An 18,517-nucleotide genomic window follows, 5' to 3' on the forward strand; every position below is an offset into this window, starting at 1 on the left:
GCGATGCCATGCCTTAGACCGCTGCGAAACTCGGGAAGCAAATAAGGCACATTTTGAAGCCCTTCGATATTTTAAGTAGAAACTGTTCACCAATATTGTATTTTAAAAGCCTGTTATAGTGCCTTCAAAGTATTCATACCTGTTGACTATTTCACATTTTGTTGTTTTACAGTCTGAATTCTAAATATTATATATTTTTTTCCCCCTTAACCATCTACACAAAATAACCCATAATGACAAAGTGAAAGTGTTTTAAAAAATGTTGGCAAAATAAAAAATTAAATACAGAAATCTAATTTACATACAGTACCAGTCAAAAGTTGACACCTACTCATTCAAGGGTTATTTATTTGTACTATGTTCTACATTGTAGAATAATAGTGAAGACATCAAAACTAAGAAATAATATATATGGAATCATGTAGTAAACAAAAAAAAGGCTGAAAACTATTCAAAGTAGCCACACTTTGCCTTGATGACAGCTTTGCACACTTGGCATTCTCTCAACCAGCTTCATGAGGTAGTCACCTGGAATGCATTTCAATTAACAGGTGTGCCTTGTTAAAAGTTCATTTGTGGAATTTATTTCCATCTAATGCATTTGAGACAATCAGTTGTGTTGTGACAAGGTAGGGGTGGTATACAGAAGATAGCCCTATTTGGTAAAAGACCAAGTCCATATGGCAAGAACAGCTCAAATAAGGAAAGAGAAATGACAGACCATCATTACTTTAAGACATGAAGGTCATTCAAGCACTTTGAAAGTTTCTTCAAGTGCAGTTGCAAAAACCATCAAGCGTTATGATGAAATTGGCTCTCATGAGGACCGCCACAGGAAAGGAAGACCGAGTTACCTCTGCTGCACTTCAGAAATTGCAGGCCAAATAAATGCTTCAAAGTTCAATAACAGACAGCATCAACTGTTCAGAGGAGACTGCGTGAATCAGGCCATCATGGTCGAATTGTTGCTAAGAAACCACTCCTAAGGACCCCAACAAGAAGAAGAGACTTGCTTGGGCCAAGAAACACTAGCAATGGACATTAGACCGGTGGAAATCTGTCATTTCGTCTGATGAGTCCAAATTTGAGATTTTTGGTTCCAACCGCCGTCTCCTTGTGAGACGCAAAGTAGGTGAACGGATTTTCTCCATATGTGTGGTTCCCACCGTGAAGCATGGAGGTGGTGGTGTGATGGTGCTTTGCTGGTGACACGGTCAGTGATTTATTGAGAATTCAAGGTACACTTATCCCATCTGGTTTTCAACAGGACAATGACCCAACACACCTCCAGGCTGTGTAAGGGCTACTTGACCAAGGAGAGTGATGGAGTGCTGCATCAGATGACCTGGCCTCCATAATCACCCAACCTCAACCCAAATGAGATGATTTGGGATGAGTTGAACCGCAGAGTGAAGGAAAAACAGCCAACCGGTGCTCAGCGTGTGGGAACTCTTTCAAGACTGTTGGAAAAGCATTCCTCATGAAGCTGGTTGAGAGTGAATTTTAAATTCAATTCCTCATGAAGCTGGTTGAGAGAATGCCAAGTGTGTGCAAAGCTGTCATCAAGGCAGAGGGTGGCTACATTGAAGAATCTAAAATATATTTTGATTTGTTTAACACTTGGTTACTACATGATTCCATATGTGGTATATTATAGTTTGATGTGTTCACTATTATTCCACAATGTAGAAAATAGCAAAAATAAAGAAAAACCCTTGAATGAGTAGGTGTGTTCAAAGTTGACTAGTACTGCAAGTATTTGGACCCTTTACTCAGTACTTTGTTGAAGCGATTACAGCAGAGTCTTAGGTATGACGCTACAAGCTCGGCAAACCTGCATTTGGGGAGTTGTTCCCATTCTTCTCTGCAGATCCTCTCAAGCTCTTGTCAGGTTGGATGGGGAGCATCACTGTACAGCTACTTTCAGGTATCTCCAAGGATGTTCGATTGGGTTCAAGTCCAGGCTCGGCCTGGACCACTCAAGGACATTCAGAGACTTGTCCCGAAGCCACTCCTGCGTTGTCTTGGCGGTATGCTTAGGGTCGTTGTCCTGTTGGAAGGTGAACCATTGCCCCAGTCTGAGGTCCTGAGTGCTCTGGAGCAGGTTTTCATCAAGGATCTCTGTACTTCGCTCCGTTCATCTTTCCCTCAATGCTGACAGGTCTCTCAGTCCCTGCCACTGAAAAACATCCCCACAGCATTTTGCGGCTACCACCATGCTTCACCGTAGGGATGGTGCAAGGTTTTCTTCAGGTGTGACGTTTGGCATTCAGGCCAAAGAGTTCAATATTGGTTTAATCAGACCAGAGAATCTTGTTTCTCATGGTCAGAGTCCTTTAAGGTGCCTATTGGCAAACTCCAAGCGGGCTGTCATCTGCCTTTTACTGAGGAGAGGCTTCCGTCTAGCCACTCGACCATAAAGGCCTGATTGGTGCAGTGCTGCAAAGATTGTCGTTCTTCTGGAAGGTTCTCCCATCTCCACAGAGGAACTATGGAGCTCCATCGGTTTCTGGTCCACCTCCCTGACCAAGGCCCTTCTCCCCCGATTGCTTTACGGACAATTCCATCAACCTCATGGCTTGGTTTTTGCTCTGACATGCACTGTCATTTGTGGGACCTTATCTAGACTGGTGTGTGCCTTTCCAAATCATGTCCAATCAATTGAATTTACCACAAGTGGACTCCAATCAAGTTTTAGAAACATCTCAAGGGTGATGAATGGAAACAGGATCCACCTGAGCTCAATTTCCAGTATCATAGCAAAGGGTCTGAATACTTACGTAAATAAGAGTTTTTTATTATTATTATAAACGTGTAAACATTTCTAAAACAATTTCTGCTTTGTCATTATGGGGTACTGTTTGTAGATTGAGGATTTTCATTTTTATAATCAATTTTATAGTAAGGCTGTAACGTAACAAAATTTGGAAAAAGGGGTCTGAATACTTTCCGAAAGCACTGTAAAGTTAATAGCTTTCCTAAATTTTTGTGCAACTTACTTTAGTGCCTTGTTGCAAACAGGATGCATGTTCGGAAATATTTTTTATTCTGTACAGCCTTCTTTCTTTTTACTCTGTCCATTAGGTTAGTATTATGCACTACAATGTTGATGCATCCTCACTTTCCTCCTATCACAGACATTAAACCCTGCAACTGCTTTCATGTCACCATTGACCTCATGGTGAAATCCCTGAGCGGTTTCCTACCTCTCCAGCAACCGAGTTAGGAAGGACGCCTGTATCTTTGTAGTTACTGGGTGTATAGATACACCATTCAAAGTGTAGTTAAAGGCAGTGTTTCTGCCTTTAACTACACCATGCTCAAAACCATGCTCAAAGAAATATTCAAATGTGAGCTTTTTATTTTACCAATCTACCTATAGGTGCCTTTCTTTGCGAGGCATTGGAAAACCTCCCTGATTTTTGTGGTTGAATCTGTGTTTGAAATGTACTGCTTGACTGAAGGACCTTACAGACAATTGTATGTGTGGGGTACAGAGATGAAGTAGTCATTCAAAAATCTATGTTAAACACTATTATTGCACAGAGTGAGTCCATGCAACTTGTAACTTGTTAAGCACATTTTTATTCCTGAACTTATTTAGGCTTGCCATAACAAAAAGGGGTTGATACTTATTGACTTAAGACATTTCAGCTTTTCAATTTTGGCATTATTGGGTAGGCTAGTGACAAAAAAAAATCTAAATTTAATCAATTTTAAATCCAGGCTGTAACAACAAAATGTGGAAAAAGTCAAAGGGTGTGAATGCTTTCTGAAGTGCTTTTTAATAGAGACTTAAATCAGATTTTAATTAGATTTAATTCACCTCAGATTTATGGTGAATATAGACTTGCTAAAGTGCCAAAAATCAGTTTGAAGGTTAACCCACTTACACCAACATTTCTTCAAGTTTTTACCATAATTTTAAAGCCCTAGTTATGTCCTTGCTTTGACAAAGTCATTTCTGAAGATTATTTGTTATGTGATTAATGATGAATTTAAGTCTGTCCTTCATTTTAAGGTCAACCCTGTTACGTGAACTGATATGGTGAAACTATTCCTTTTAAAATATTTTTTTCAAAAGAAACATTGAATATACAGTATAATAGTCAAATCATAGTGTAAAAGCAGGTGAGCTGGTTCTACTCTTCCTGGCCATTTTCTGGTGTTCAGTGGTGGAAAACTGAGTGAGTCGAGCATAACAATGTTACCCATAATGAAGATGGGCTAGAAATGTTTAAACAATGTAATAAAATAAAAAAAAATAAAAAAAGTGACATGCTGACCAGACCGGACACGTCAGCCGCAAAATAAATTTAGAAATCCTTGTTATTCAATTATTGTGCGCGCACCAACGAGCGTCTGCGATGTCAAGGGCTAAAATAGAAGTCTATTTCTGACGCAGAACGCGCTGAAAGTCCTGCCTCTCCCATCTCCTCATTGTTTTATAGAAGCAGGTACCCACGTGCCATCTCCTCATTGGTTATACCCACGTGGGTGATTGAAAGACGAACTGTTTTGCCGGTCGTCGTGGCAATACTATGAAAGATTAGATGCGATCACCATATAAATTCAAAGATGAAAAAGCCTGGAAGGAGGAGAGATGACTAGAAACGATTCGGTTGACCGTTTTATGTGTGGATTAATTGTCGGAGTAAAGGAACTTGTGCATTTCAGGTAAAATAACAACTCAATGTTTATATCCCAGGAAAAATTAGCTAGCAACAGCAAGCTAGCTAAATAGGACAAATTAGCTAGCAAGTGGAAGCTAACTAGCTAAATTGCCATACATGTTTAAGGCTTTTCGACATGTCCCCAAATTAATGTCATTGGTTCAGTTTGTTTTGAAATTTTAACCTGCGTGTCGTGATCACGTTTGGTGTAGGGGGACAAAATACATTTGCGCACGATGGCTCACGCACGCAGCCAGTTTGGGTTCCGTGTAAGGTTGCACTCAATTCCGGTTTGGGTTCCGTGTTATGTTGCACTCAAATTGCAGCTTGCGGTTGCACACAACAAGTTTCCGTTTCCATTCCCCATCACAAGGGGATTTATGTTTCATTTAAGATAAAACCTCAACCCTGTTAGTCAATCTCTGTTACTTTATTGGCACTTACTATAGGTCTTGTTTTTCCCCTTGAGATGGGAAAACATGTTTTTTATGAAGTCAAACATGTGCTCTCTATGACAGAATTTTAAAATGAATTGAAAATCCGTTTTTTTGACTACTACCCAAAATGCACTATTTGTGGAATGACCCATATGATCCACACTGGCTCATTAGAGTCTAGTGTTGTGATTAATAGTTGTTGATTGAGAGGAGTATCCAGTATTCAGGCCAGCCTCTTCCTGTTCATTAGAGTGAAACTAACTCCCTGATCGCACTGCAGTCATTCAACTTGAATCTATAACATTGCCCCGACGATGGTCCACACCTCAGAGTGTGGACCAACCACCATCTATAAGTATTTTCTAGGTAAAGCTCCGCCTTAGCTCACTGGTCACCATAACACCCACCCGTAGCACGCACTCCAGCAGGTATATCTCACTGGTCATCCCCAAAGCCAACACCCCCTTTGGCCGCCTTTCCTTCCAGTTTTCTGCTGCTAATGACTGGAACGAATTGCAAAAATCGCTGAAGTTGAAGACTTATATCTCCCTCACTAACTTTAATCATCAGCTATCTGAGCAGCTTACCGAACGCTGCAGCTGTACATAGCCCATCTGTAAATAGCCCATCCAACTACCTACCTCATCCCCATATTGTTTTTATTAACTTTTTTGCTCACCATATTTTTACTTGCACATCATCATCTGCACATCTATCACTCCAGTGTTAATTTGCTAAATTGTAATTACTTCGCTACTATGGCCTATTTATTCCCTTACTCCATTTGCACACACTGTATATAGATTTTTCTATTGTGTTATTGACTGTACTTTTGTTTATCCATGTGCAACTGTGCTGTTGTTTTTGCCGCACTGCTTTATCTTGGCCAGGTCGCAGTTGTAAATGAGAACTTGTTCTCAACTGGCCTACCTGGTTAAATAAAGGTGAAATAAAAATGATTTAAAAAAGAGGCATTAATAACAATGGGGTTCCATGTGTGTGTCTTATCTAACCCTGGTTGAATCACACATGGCACCCTATTCCCTGTAATTGCTCTGGGCTCTGCTCAAAAGTAGTGCACTATATAGGGAATAGGATGCCTTGAGACACAGCCCATGAAACACGCAGGCAATGACATGCATTGAGTTCCCCTAGTCATAAATCACCATCAAACACAATGGAATCAACTTACATAATGGCATGCAGGGTAATCTAACCGTTAAACTAACACACCACAATGGGTATGTGTATGAGGTTATCTGCAAACAAGCATGCAGGAGATTAGCTGTGTCACCATGCTACGCGGTCAGAGCAATCATGTGATGTTAAGGACATTGACATTGTACTCAAAAATGGAAAAGAAAACCGGCAGAAAATTCCCAACAGGACAGATTGCTGACAGATAGAATGTAAATACATGAATATTCATATCTAGGCATATTTTCTGCTGACATTAAATGAATACTCATATTTATTTCAAGTTAATTGGTAACAAAAAATAACTTCAACCCTTCTATGGATGGTACTGTGTTTGTGATGGAGGAGCAAAATGTGGCAGGGTGGCGTGTACAGCACAGCGCATGGTGGCATTGTGGCAGTCACTGTGCCCGGTGCATTACAGTAGGTGCGATGTCAGAAACGTTACCGTACCTCACTCTCGTTACACTCGGAAGGGGTGTCGCCGTGAACGGCCATCTGGTAGCGTGCGTACAGCGCTGCCGACTGCTCATAGGTCGCCATGAACTGAGGATCATCATCATTGACGGGCACTAGCCTCACCTTCGGAGAGGATGGTGAAAGAAGAAGTGGAGGGATGGATAAAGTCAACATTGTTTGTCGAGAGTGGGGACAGCGAAGGGGGAAAGACAAACGGCGAAGAAGAATGAGGACATACAGAATGGAGTTGGGGTTTTGGAGGGAGAATGAAGAGGAGGAAGTTGTGGTAGTGGTTTGCAGGGGGGGTGGACAGACAATAGGGGAACCAAACAATAAGTGGAGAGGTTTTAGACAATGCCGCATAAGCAGTTTAGCACTATAAAAAGGTTCTACTGAAGCAATTCAGACTCCCAGTTCAAAGTTTTTTTGATTCTTTTTTTTTTTTTTTTGCTGCTCGGGTTCTGAATTGAGATGAGTCAGGCCAATCAAGATTCCAACCATAGAATTAACAATAAACCATAACTAAGAATTCTGGGAGAGTGAGTCCAGTGGTGGATACTGCCTGGAGATGAGGGATCCAGGGACCCTGAAGATGAGGCTAGTGTACCACCCCCGCGTCACGGTTGACGACGAACCCTCAACGAGAAAGACAGGGCACTAGAGGTTGAATGGAGATCTAAGATATGAGATTCAAGGAACAACAGGCATCCACATTCCACACACACTCACATTCAGATAGGGATCTACACACTCACTTTTACTCTTGTATACATCCAGATATGAGACAATAGCAATGTCCCAAGTGGTGTGAGATTTACACAGATAAAAATCAGGCTAAGGTATAGTATAGCTCCAGCCTTCGAGACAGAATGTCTGGTGAGAACCGCAGAGCGGAGACAATCCTCCAAGTGTGTCAAGTGCCAGCATGGGCAAAAACGACAAACGAATGCTAACACTGAATTTTAAGTGGATGCTTCAGTTCAACAACTGCGACTGGTTGGGAATGGAATAAAAACAAACGAGCAGGAGTGATGGGCACAGAGGGAGTGGAAGACTGATGAAGGAAAGAGGAAGAGGATGGGAATGAATACCTGACTGCCACCGTATTCAAACAGCTAGAGGTAGCATCCCAAATGGCACCCTATTCCCTACATAGTGCACTACTTGGTTCTGGTCAAAAGTAGTGCACTAGGTACAGAATAGGGTGCTATTTAGGACACATCCAGAAACTAAAGACCCAATTAGACTGAGGCACCTGTAGAAACACTGCCTTCAACCTCCTCCGTGTATGGGAACATTTCCCCCTGCGAGCGAACAACAGATCACATGCACACACATTCAGACATCCACAAACATGTAAGCGTGCGCACACAGACACACACACTCCCCTAATCCTGAGTCCTTCATTCACTTTCTCCCTTTCATTCATACCCATACCACAGGAGGTTGGTGAAGCCTTAATTGGGGAGGATAGACTCGTGGTAATGGCTGGAGCATTATTAGTGGAATGATACCAAATAAATGGATTCCATGTGTTTGATGCCCTTCCACTAGCCCCTTTCCAGCCATTATTATGAGCCGTCCTCCCCTCAGCAGCCTCCACTGACCCACAGTCACACTTTCAATTTTTTCTTCTCTCCATCCTAACCACTTCCATAGCCAGAGAGTGATTATGTAACTTGCTCTTTCATGTCACGTAATTCCACGTTCTCGCCATTTCCCTCCACTACTCTATCAAATGTCTCTATTCTCTTTCACTTAGCACCCCATTCACTTTCATCTGTATCATCTTAGTTGCCTGATGACAGATTTCACACAAACATTGGTCAGAGATACTTCGCTCACATTGGAGAGAGACTGACTATACTATTTGGCAAACTCCAGATAACAATTACATCTGTCGGTTCAAGATGTTCACCCAATGTTGACAAGATGCTCCTGATGATGTTTTAATGTTGTTTGTTTTCAGAGAAATCATGTTATGAAGCCAAAGACAAATTTCCACATCGTGTTTTATAATAAAGACAATTGAATTTACTCTCAACACTGTTCACTGTGTTTTGATATCAAAAGCACCTCTTAACCCTCTCTTCCCCCTGTGCCCCTTGAGCAGCTTGACCTGCTGACCCCTGACCTGGCTCTCGGTGGGCTTGTCTGGAGGGTCGTGGTGAATGGCCATCTGGTAGAGTTTGTACACCTGGTAGGAGGCGTCGAAAGAGGCTTTGAACTGTGAACTGGGGGGGTTGGAGCGCACTAGCCTCACCTTCAAAAGAGGGACGGGCAGAGAAGGGTTAAGACAAAAATAAAGAGAGACAGGTATTTCAATAGGACACAGAACGATAAGTGGAGACAAATCCACACAGAGGGTACACATCACATTCACATAGTAAATCAGGGGGAGGAAAAATGTATTTTTAAAAAGTATGAAAGAAACAGAATGGAGGGTAAACGGAATGTCTCTTCCTCTACTAACTCTGTCCGTCACTTATGGGTACTAGCAAACTAAGGCAAATCTTTGAGTGTTACATTGCTCATTTTCAAGCATGCCACATCAGGCTTTAAACCATCGAAGCCGTTTCCCTCCTTTAAGGTAGGCCCTTGTGGAACACTTTTAAGAAGATGTTTTGTATTAAGTAAGCATTCTATATTCCACGTGTGTGGGGACAGGATACACCCAAGGTGAGCCTTTATTATACATCTTGAAAAAAGGTACTTGACTGAATGATTAACACAGTAAAACAGCATTCAGAAGTCATATTGGGTGGGAGTTATTTACAATGCAGTTTTCTATTACCGCAACCACAGGTGTTGGTGCTACACCCAAGCAGTGAGGTTTATTAAGAAGGAGGGCGTGTTTGTGTCCATCTCCATGGAGACAAGCAGAGTGACAGGTGAGAGCATGACAAAAGAGGACAAATAGGGTAAATACCACAAGTGTTTGTCATCATGTTTAACAGAAACATCATTTAAAGACCTTACCTGGGTTGATCTCCTGAAAAACCAAAGAGATCACTCAAACATGACCTGTGTGTGTGTGTGTACCTCTTATAAACCCCATTTCCAGTGCTTCACCATGTCATGTCAAGCTACAGTAGGGGAGGATTAGAACCAGTTTTAAACAGGCCCAAAAGTCCGGCAGCCAGGCCTTAGAGCTTTGGATAAAGCATAACCACTAGTGTTGAGAATTCAACTTTCATAATCCCCCCGGCTTCATTTTAATTAAATATCTTTGTTTTTAAGCTTTTGTTGGCCAACATGCCCCTGCCATTTGAATAGTAGCCTGCGAGGGAATTTAACCCAAGGTTTGTTTGAGTTGGACATGCACAGGGCTCTCATATGACTGCTTGGTACACGCATTGTATATTCAAACAAAGATGTTGGGCCTTTTACGTAAAAGATAATAGTAAGTAAGGCCTCTTTAATTTACTTTTAAAACTCCAGATCTTTTGATACGCCAAAATAGTTTTATTGAGCCAACACCACAATGGATAGTTTGGTGAAAACGCAACGCTCTCATAACAATCGAATGAGATGGCACCGACAGACTAACACCAAACCATTCCAATAATGTTTCTGTAATGCCACGTAATTAAAATGGAGAATATTGGCCTTCAAAATCCCCTGTAAGACGATACGCTGTCCCACATGTGGAACTCTGTGTGAGCCCAAATCCTGTTCTCTTTGATAAAAACGCGCAGAAGAGATACTCGCCGACTAAAGAATGTGTCTGATAAACAGAGAAGGCCAATGGCTAAACAAGAGCAACGTGTGAGAGGAGAGTGGGTTTTAACTAAAAGATAATAAATAATAGGAAGGCATATTGAGCGAGACAGAGAAACAGGTTGGTGTTATACGCTTCCCTTTGGGGGAAGGGGGGGCTGTCAATCGTGTGGCCACACTGACCCCTGGTGGTGGCAAGGGCACAAGCATGTGTTCCAACCTGACCCTCCAGACATCTCATCTATGTCATTCACTAAAAGCCACTAGTTTTACTGTAAAACAAGGGTTGTGGATGAGAACAGGGTTGTGGTTAAAGGAAAAGGCTTTACTACGATTCCCACAGTCTCAATGTATCTATCAATACAAGGGAAGGGACCTTACCTATAGTCAGGGGCCCCTTACCCTCGATCACCTCTCCTCTCAATGTCTCCTCTTTCATTGGGGGCATATGTACATAGTTCTCTCCTCCTCCCGGTCCTTTCCTAATGATCGTCTGACTCCATCACTCAGGCGGTCTGACATGTTTAACAGTTGTGCTGGTGATGAAGTGGAGCTGGAGTGTTGTTAATTGCATTCGTGTAAACACCCAAAATATCCTTGCGGTCCAAGACCTTCAGTTTTCCCCCTGTAGCTCCACAGCTTACTCAACAAATCTGAACGGGGGAGTATTTGGTGATATGAAACGTTCTGATAGAAAGTTGTCGATAGAAATAGAATAAATAGAGCAGACTTGCACGATCCCTATTCTACATGACAGGCAGTCAGATCTGCTCGACTCAATTCACGTCTAATTCTGAATGTTCTGGTATATTTGATCATCCTGAACGGGCTACTGCTGTCTTAAGTGTCCTGCTGAAGACTAAGACTCCCAAAGTCATAAAGAGCGGTGTGAATGACAAAAAACTGATTCAATTATCTCCATATCATCAGAATCCTAAACATCCCAATTCCTAGCATTGATTGCAGCCCATCGGCATGCTTTAGGCCTACAAACTCGTGTTTCAAACACATGCGCCATTCAATCATCTTAACTTGCCAAACAATAAATTAACCTTCAAATTGGGTGGCTCGACCTTGTGTGTACATCCACTTAAGGAAATTGAATGAGTAAACATCACAGCCAATGGAAGTAATCTAATCAGCTAAGATGAGCTGATTGGGAGAGGAGTCTGATGGGTGCTCAGTGCCAGTCAGGGAATGAATAGCTCGTCTCAAGGTCTGGCTTAATCAAAAGCTGACATCACTCTAGACTAACAACCTCAGCGAAAGTCAAGAGGATGGACCAAAACTTCGCCTTATACTGGAAAGGGACATTTTTTTCTCTGGGCTTGTGCTCCAAATGGCACTATATTCCCTTCATAGTGCACTACTTTTGACCAGGGCCCATAGAGCTTTGGTAAAAAGTAAGACACTATAGGTTATGGGGAATAGGGTGCCATTTGGGATGCACACCTGCCTGCAGTACATCCCAGAGCCAAAAGTAGATTTACATCTCTTAAACAATGCAGAGCTCTGCACAGTCGTTTGAATGTGATTACTTGGGGTAACCTGACCCAGTGTGTGGTCAGGCTACCATTTGGTTGAGTTTGTGTCGTGAAGTGCTGGATTTTCCACTTGAGTTCTGGCCGTACCATTCTCCCCACAGGCACGCATGGTGAAGTCACTGGGTTAGGGAAGCAGATAGAGGCCTCTCTCTGGCCGGGTTTGAAGATAGATCCTTTGGAAGTGGATAGATGTAAAGCAATATAGAGGAAACCTAAAGCCACTGGAAGGCTAGGTGGCGCCATCACTGTATTACTTACACCCATCCGGTTCCTTCAGATCTGTAGACATTGAATGAGTAGGGGCTAGGAAGTAGTTGCAAACCTGAACCCCTCTCTTGCTTACCTCGAGGTGGTGCAGAGGACTATCGGGCAGAGATTCGTTGATGAACTCCTCCAGGGCTTTGGGTTGGTTGAGCTGGACAGGCGTAGCGGGGTTAGAGGTCACAGAGGCCGGGACTCCACCCCCCACCTGTCTCTTCTGCTCCTTCTGCAGCCGGCGCGCCTTCCTCAGTTCTTTGGCTTTCCTACACAACGGCCTACCGGGGTCCGCTCCTACCCCTGAATGGGAGGAGAGAGATGGAGAAGAGGGGGATGGAGAGAGGGAGAAAAATAGGAAGAGAACGAGAGGGTGGGAGGGAGAGAATAAATACTATTGTTAGAAATGAGAATGGTATGGATGGGAGCGCAAGTTTCCTTTCCAAGGGTGCAAGAACTTCAGGATGTTAAGACACCACATCGGAACCCTTTTTCCACTCCAAAAACAACCTTGGGGTATGGCATTTCCAAAACTGTTCAATGTAAAAAATAAAAAAAAATAAAAAAATGCGAAAAAGAGCTTGAAAGAGGGGGGGGGAGTACTAAATTACAGCCTTATGGAACAGGAGAACAAGTTTCCCCTTTGTGCAAGACTTCTGCATGAGGTTTATTAACACGGTAGTGTGGGAGTGAGAAAGATGTGGTTACTTTTAAACGATGTTGCCATTGATGATGAGTCCCACATTTGGGGATATTTTGTGGGTGAGAGGCCATGTTTCCAGTGGCTTTGCTCCCGTCAGGGGAAGTCGGATTGCCTTGTTTGCTTTAGCGTAGCCTCCACACGCATGCGCCCACACACACACACACACAAAAACAGATCTACATGGATGTCGTTTTCTATTTTTTCCCCCTTCCTCAATACTCTTTACATGACATCACCGCACGAGAACCTATAAAACAGCATGGGTTGTGTTTGTTGACTGCAAGTGATTTCTTGGCTTTTTGTGGACACTTTTAGGTTTCAAATAAAGGAGTATCAACTTAGGAGATGGAAGGTCCTCTGCCTCTGGGGAGTTCCCAATCGAAAGACGAAGATCATGACCGTATATGACTGTGTGTATGTGCTGGATGGTTTGGACAGAGCTGCAGGTTCTGATGGGAAACAGTGGTCAGCTTTCCAGCATGTCAGTAGCTGCTCCACACATCAGAGTCCTAGGCAGAGGTGTGTGTCTGTTGCGGACATCGGAGGGAGCACACTACAATCACAAGAGCAGTGTCTTAGAGACAAACATACAAACCAGGCTGATACAGCTTAAACAGGATAGGAGAACATAGTACTGTAAGGAAAATGGATATTCTTCCAGACCTACTACTAAAGGTGATACACACACAAACCTCATTCTTTACAGAGGAGTCTGTTGCATCTACATGACAGAGGACCGAGACAGACAGACGGACTACTCTGTTGACTTGACGCATGCATATATTGCGCAATGCAGCTCCAGTAACTCCATCCATCCCCACCTGGCCTTCTGCAAGCGTCCACCAAAACCACCCTCTTGATTGGCGAACGTCATATCGGAGACCCGCAGGAGGAGAGGGCAAGGAGTAGTGTCAGGAACCAGAACTAGGGTCATATTCACTAGTCATCAAACGGAAGAAAACAACAAACAAGGACTACCTAAAAACGTGTCCAATCAGAAAAATAGTTTTCATTTTCTGTTGCAAAGCATTTTACTAACTAATATGGCCCTGTATCAAAACTGGGCGGAACGATCCTCAGCCTTCAGCATAGACCTACACATACTAACTAATGTCTCTACATACTATGAACTGTACACTCCTGTCAATATCTATATGGGTGGTATTTTGACATGAGGGCTACACACTTTTCTGTAAATCATTCATTGCGGTAAGCGTTGTGAGCTTATCTGAACTCTGAATCAGGGCCCCAAGAGACCATAGATAAATCCCTGTCACGGTTGATTTTGCAGTTGTCTGGGTGCTAATGCTATGGGTCAGGTTGAGTGATTCTGTGTCTAGACTCTAGACAATAGACACCAAGTTACGAGATAGATAGACAAAGTGAGACAGAGCGAGAGCGTGAGAAAGCTAGCAAGCAAGAAAAAGAGGGAGGGAAGATCTGAATTGCATACTCCTCGTATCCTCTCTCCTCAAAATCCCATTGGATGAGAAAGCTAGAGGTCCATCCCATCTGACCTTCTCCTCTAATGGGTTTTGAGAAGGAGGCGGGATAGTGGCGAGGACGCGAGGCAGTGGAGGCTCCTCAGAGGAGGAATGGAAGGACCATCCACTGTGAATTTCATACAAATTGTAAAACATTTACAAATGTATAGTTTTTAGATGAAACTATACTAAATATATTCACGTCACCAAATAATTGATTAAAACACTTTTGCAATGAAAGTCTACAATAGCTTCAACAGAACTCTGTAGGGTAGCACCATGGTGTAGCCAATCCAATTCACATTCTCCCACAGAGACAAACAGAAAAGGACATGTGTCTCAGTCAGAGGACTGAGGAGAGAGCATTACCTCCTTCCCTTGTATATCTTCACATTCTCTCCATATCCTGTGACTAAAGAGAGAATGTTCCCGAGCAGGAGTGACAGCGCGGTCAAATGGTTTCCCTCCAAATAAGTATAAACTAAACAGTCAGGGCAAGTGGAGCGGTCACATAACAGGTTCTGGCCTCTGTTCAGACTGAACACTGACTGATCCAAACACATAGCAGGGTTCTACACTTTTTTTTTACTGCTACAAATTTTTTCACATGATTTTGTCGCAGCAATGATTAATGAAAAATAAATATATAATTGATCATGACCTGGGCCCACACTCACAAAAAAAGCTTAAAATATTTTTTTTTAAATAAGTTTAAGATAATTTGTAAGTGCAATTCCTAAAACATTTCTTCTTAAAGCAGGATTTTCTCATGAACTTAACTATATTTTTAAGATCATGATTGTTGCTAAGCAATGAGCTAGCTAGTAAGGGCAATCCTGTTAGCATATTTCTTACTGATCTAACAAATATACTTGGATTTAAAACAATCAATACTGAAACTTTGAGATGACGTTTAATTGCTTTCATTAGCTTATTTTCCTCACTTCCTTGAGTTTAAGACGAGGGTTGAGCCATGTTGGAATTAAGAACATTTCCAAGAAATCAAATAACTTGATTTTTGAAGAATCGTATTAAGCATATGCATATCAACATGCAAGGTGCAGCAAACATAAGCACCATCGCTTGACAAATAGTGCATAAACAATTTTAAAGGATTGCATGAATAACTGTGTAATTATATATTTTTTAAAGTATAGTTATTTGTTTAGATAGAGTAAAGGATATGTTTTGTATAATCCTACAAATTCCTAGGGGAAAAAATGTAGGCCCATAGCCTAGTTTTGTTTCCCTTACAATAAAAACAAACAGTCTAATTCATTTGATCACCTTTATTTTTTGAATTAGATTAGTAATAGAGTTCTAGTCATGAATAAAGTCCAGTTACAGCTTTTGACAAAGTAGAAATTAAAAAGATAAGTCAGCCAGGTGCACAGGTGAAATTATTTGCTGCATTCTTAAAAGCACCAGTGCATGAATTGCATAAATAAATAGCATCTTGTAATATGTTAGTTTTTGCTTAGTAGCCAGAGCAATGCTGCCGCAGGAGGTGTCATGTACCGAATGCATGGACAGCACGGATATTCTTGGAAAAAGTGAAAATAGAGCTGCACCTCTTGAATTATGAGTGTTATTTGACAAAAGGTAATAGAAACGGCAGAATATCTGCCTTCTGATACTACAGTGCATAAAGGAAAGTATTCAGACCCCTTGACTTTTTCCACATTTTGTTACGTCACAACCTTATTCTAAAATGGGTTAAATAAAAGATCAATCTACACAATTTTTTTATTTAGCAAATGTATTCAAATAAAACGAAAGACATTTACATAAGTACTCAGACCCTTTACTCAACTTTGTTGAAGCACAATTGGTAGTGAATACAGTCTTCTTGGGTATGACGCTACAAGCTTGACACCTGTATTTGGGGAGTTTTTCCCATTCTTCTCTGCAGATCCTCTCAAGCTCTGTCAGGTTGGATGGGAAGCGTCGCTGCACAGCTATTTTCAGGTCTCTCCAGAGATGTTCAATCGAGTTAAAGTCCGGGCTCTGGCTGGGCACTCAAGGACATTTAGAGACTTGTCCCGAAGCCACTCTTGCGTTGTCTTGGCTGTGTGCTTAGGGTCGTTGCCCTGTTGGAAGGGATGATGACTGGTTTCCTCCAGACGTGACGATTGGTATTCAGGCCAAAGAGTTCAATCTTAGTTTCATCAGACCAGAGAATCTTGTTTCTCATGGTCTGAGAGTCCTTTAGGTGCCTTTGGCAAACTCCAAATCGGGCTGTCTGAGGAGTGGCTTCCGTCTGGCCACTACCATAAAGGCCCGATAGACAACTATCTCTGCAGCACTCCACCTATCTGGAAGGTTCTCCCATCTCCAGAGGAACTCTGGAGCTCTGTCAGAGTGACCATCGGGTTCTTGGTCACCTCCCTGACCAAGGCCCTTCTCCCCCGATTGCTCAGTTTGGCTGGGCGGACAGCTCTAGGAAGAGTCTTGGTGGTTCCAAACTGCTTCCAATTAAAGAAGGATGGAGGCCACTTCAATGCTGCAGCAATTCCTTAGACCTCATGGCTTGGGTTTTTCTCTGACACGCACTGTCAACTGTGGGAACTTATATAGACAGATGTGTGTTTTGTGTGCTCAATTTCAAGTCTCATAGCAAAGGGTCTGAATACTTGGTAAATAAGGTATATTTTTTATTAATACATTTGCAAACATTTAAAAAAAATCAGTTTCTGCTTTGTCAATATGGGGTATTGTGTGTAGATTGAGGATTGTTTGTTTTAATACATTTTAGAAAAAGCCTGTAGCGTAAAAAAATAAATAGAAATCAAGGGGTCTGAATACTTTCCAAATACATTGTATATAGAGTTCAAAATGTTTACCTGCATGTGACTGAGGGAGGGTTTGATAAAGTGATTATCCTTTCCCTGTAAATTACAAGATGAGCCCTCTTGAAGATGATCTCTTCATATACAATTTTACAACTGACAATATTGTCCGTCAGATTATTTACAACTTAAATCTTGTCTATAGGCTAACTCTTATTATGCGTGAAATTAGTTTGGATATAGTTTCGATGGGCAGGCATTTTTCTCCCTGCTCATAAAGTTGGATAGAGTCAAGGATATGTTTTGCATTAAAGGCCTAGTGCAACATTTAGCATATTTTAATTTCCCTTAAAATAAAGTTGATTAGTAATAGAATTACAGTAAATAAAACAGTCCCATAACAGCCTATCTTTAAATGAAATTGTGAAGGTGAATGATTGTTGCCCATTCATCTATTTGTCATTCATTCAGTGAGGAGAGAGAGGGACGAATTAGCGCCCGGCTGGGTACCAACGTCCTACAGCATATTGTCTTGGTAGGTTAAGTTAGGAATATGTGTGAGAAAAGAAAAAGAAAAAAAAAAACTGGTAAAATGTTCAAAATACTTCACTGTTTGTGATTTCAAAATTCTGACAAATGAGCAATGTAAAATACAACCATTTAGGAAAAGTCAGGGAAGGAGCAGGACATCGTTTATTCGTTTGGGGAAGAAAAAAAATGTTTAATTACAAAAATGAAGTGTCAGTGGCCGTTGGCCTATGACGGTTCTAGTATTAAATAAAAGTACAAAGATAAAGAAATACAAATAATTAAAACAAAACAAGAACCAGTAAAGCTTTCCTTGACTTTTCCTAAATACGACTATGTAACACACTGCCGTTGTTAGAATCTTAATATCACACACAGAACTGGAGTAATAACCAGTTTAAGGAGGGCATGTGATCAACTTGAATGGTTTTCCCATTGCCTCTCCTCCGAAACAGTAAGGCCTACACTGCTCCCTCTTCCGACAGATGAGAGTGCAGTGCCCAGTTGATAATTACCCACAATTGCCTCAAACCGTACGGAACTAATTTCACACGTTACAGATTAAATAAATAAGTAAAGTATGATGGGGAGAATTGAGTGCGGGGGAGCGAAGAATGCATAATTATGTTCACCAATTATGAATCAAGAACAGGGCGAGTCATTCCATTGTAGTCGTGGCCAAAAGTTGAGAATGACAAATATTAATTTCCACAAAGTTTGCTGCTTCA

At 41.7% G+C, this 18,517-nt stretch overlaps 1 protein-coding gene across 4 annotated transcripts in view; it reads right to left on the reverse strand.

Annotated features, from left to right (window-relative positions):
• LOC139562642 (arginyl-tRNA--protein transferase 1) overlaps positions 1-18,517 on the reverse strand; it is a 190,566-nt gene that overhangs the window by 132,930 nt on the left and 39,119 nt on the right. For 2 of the 4 annotated variants that reach the window (XM_071380508.1, XM_071380510.1), the window contains 2 exons: positions 12,374-12,588; positions 6,761-6,889 (listed from right to left, as the gene is read on the reverse strand). In XM_071380508.1, coding sequence (XP_071236609.1) covers positions 6,761-6,889; positions 12,374-12,588 — 344 coding nt within the window. Of the gene's footprint in view, positions 1-6,760; positions 6,890-8,900; positions 9,030-12,373; positions 12,589-18,517 lie in introns of all 4 variants that reach the window. The other 2 variants (XM_071380507.1, XM_071380509.1) reach the window with 1 other exon arrangement.

This window comes from Salvelinus alpinus, chromosome 32, assembly GCF_045679555.1.
Source record: "Salvelinus alpinus chromosome 32, SLU_Salpinus.1, whole genome shotgun sequence".
NCBI classification, from domain to species: domain Eukaryota; kingdom Metazoa; phylum Chordata; class Actinopteri; order Salmoniformes; family Salmonidae; genus Salvelinus; species Salvelinus alpinus.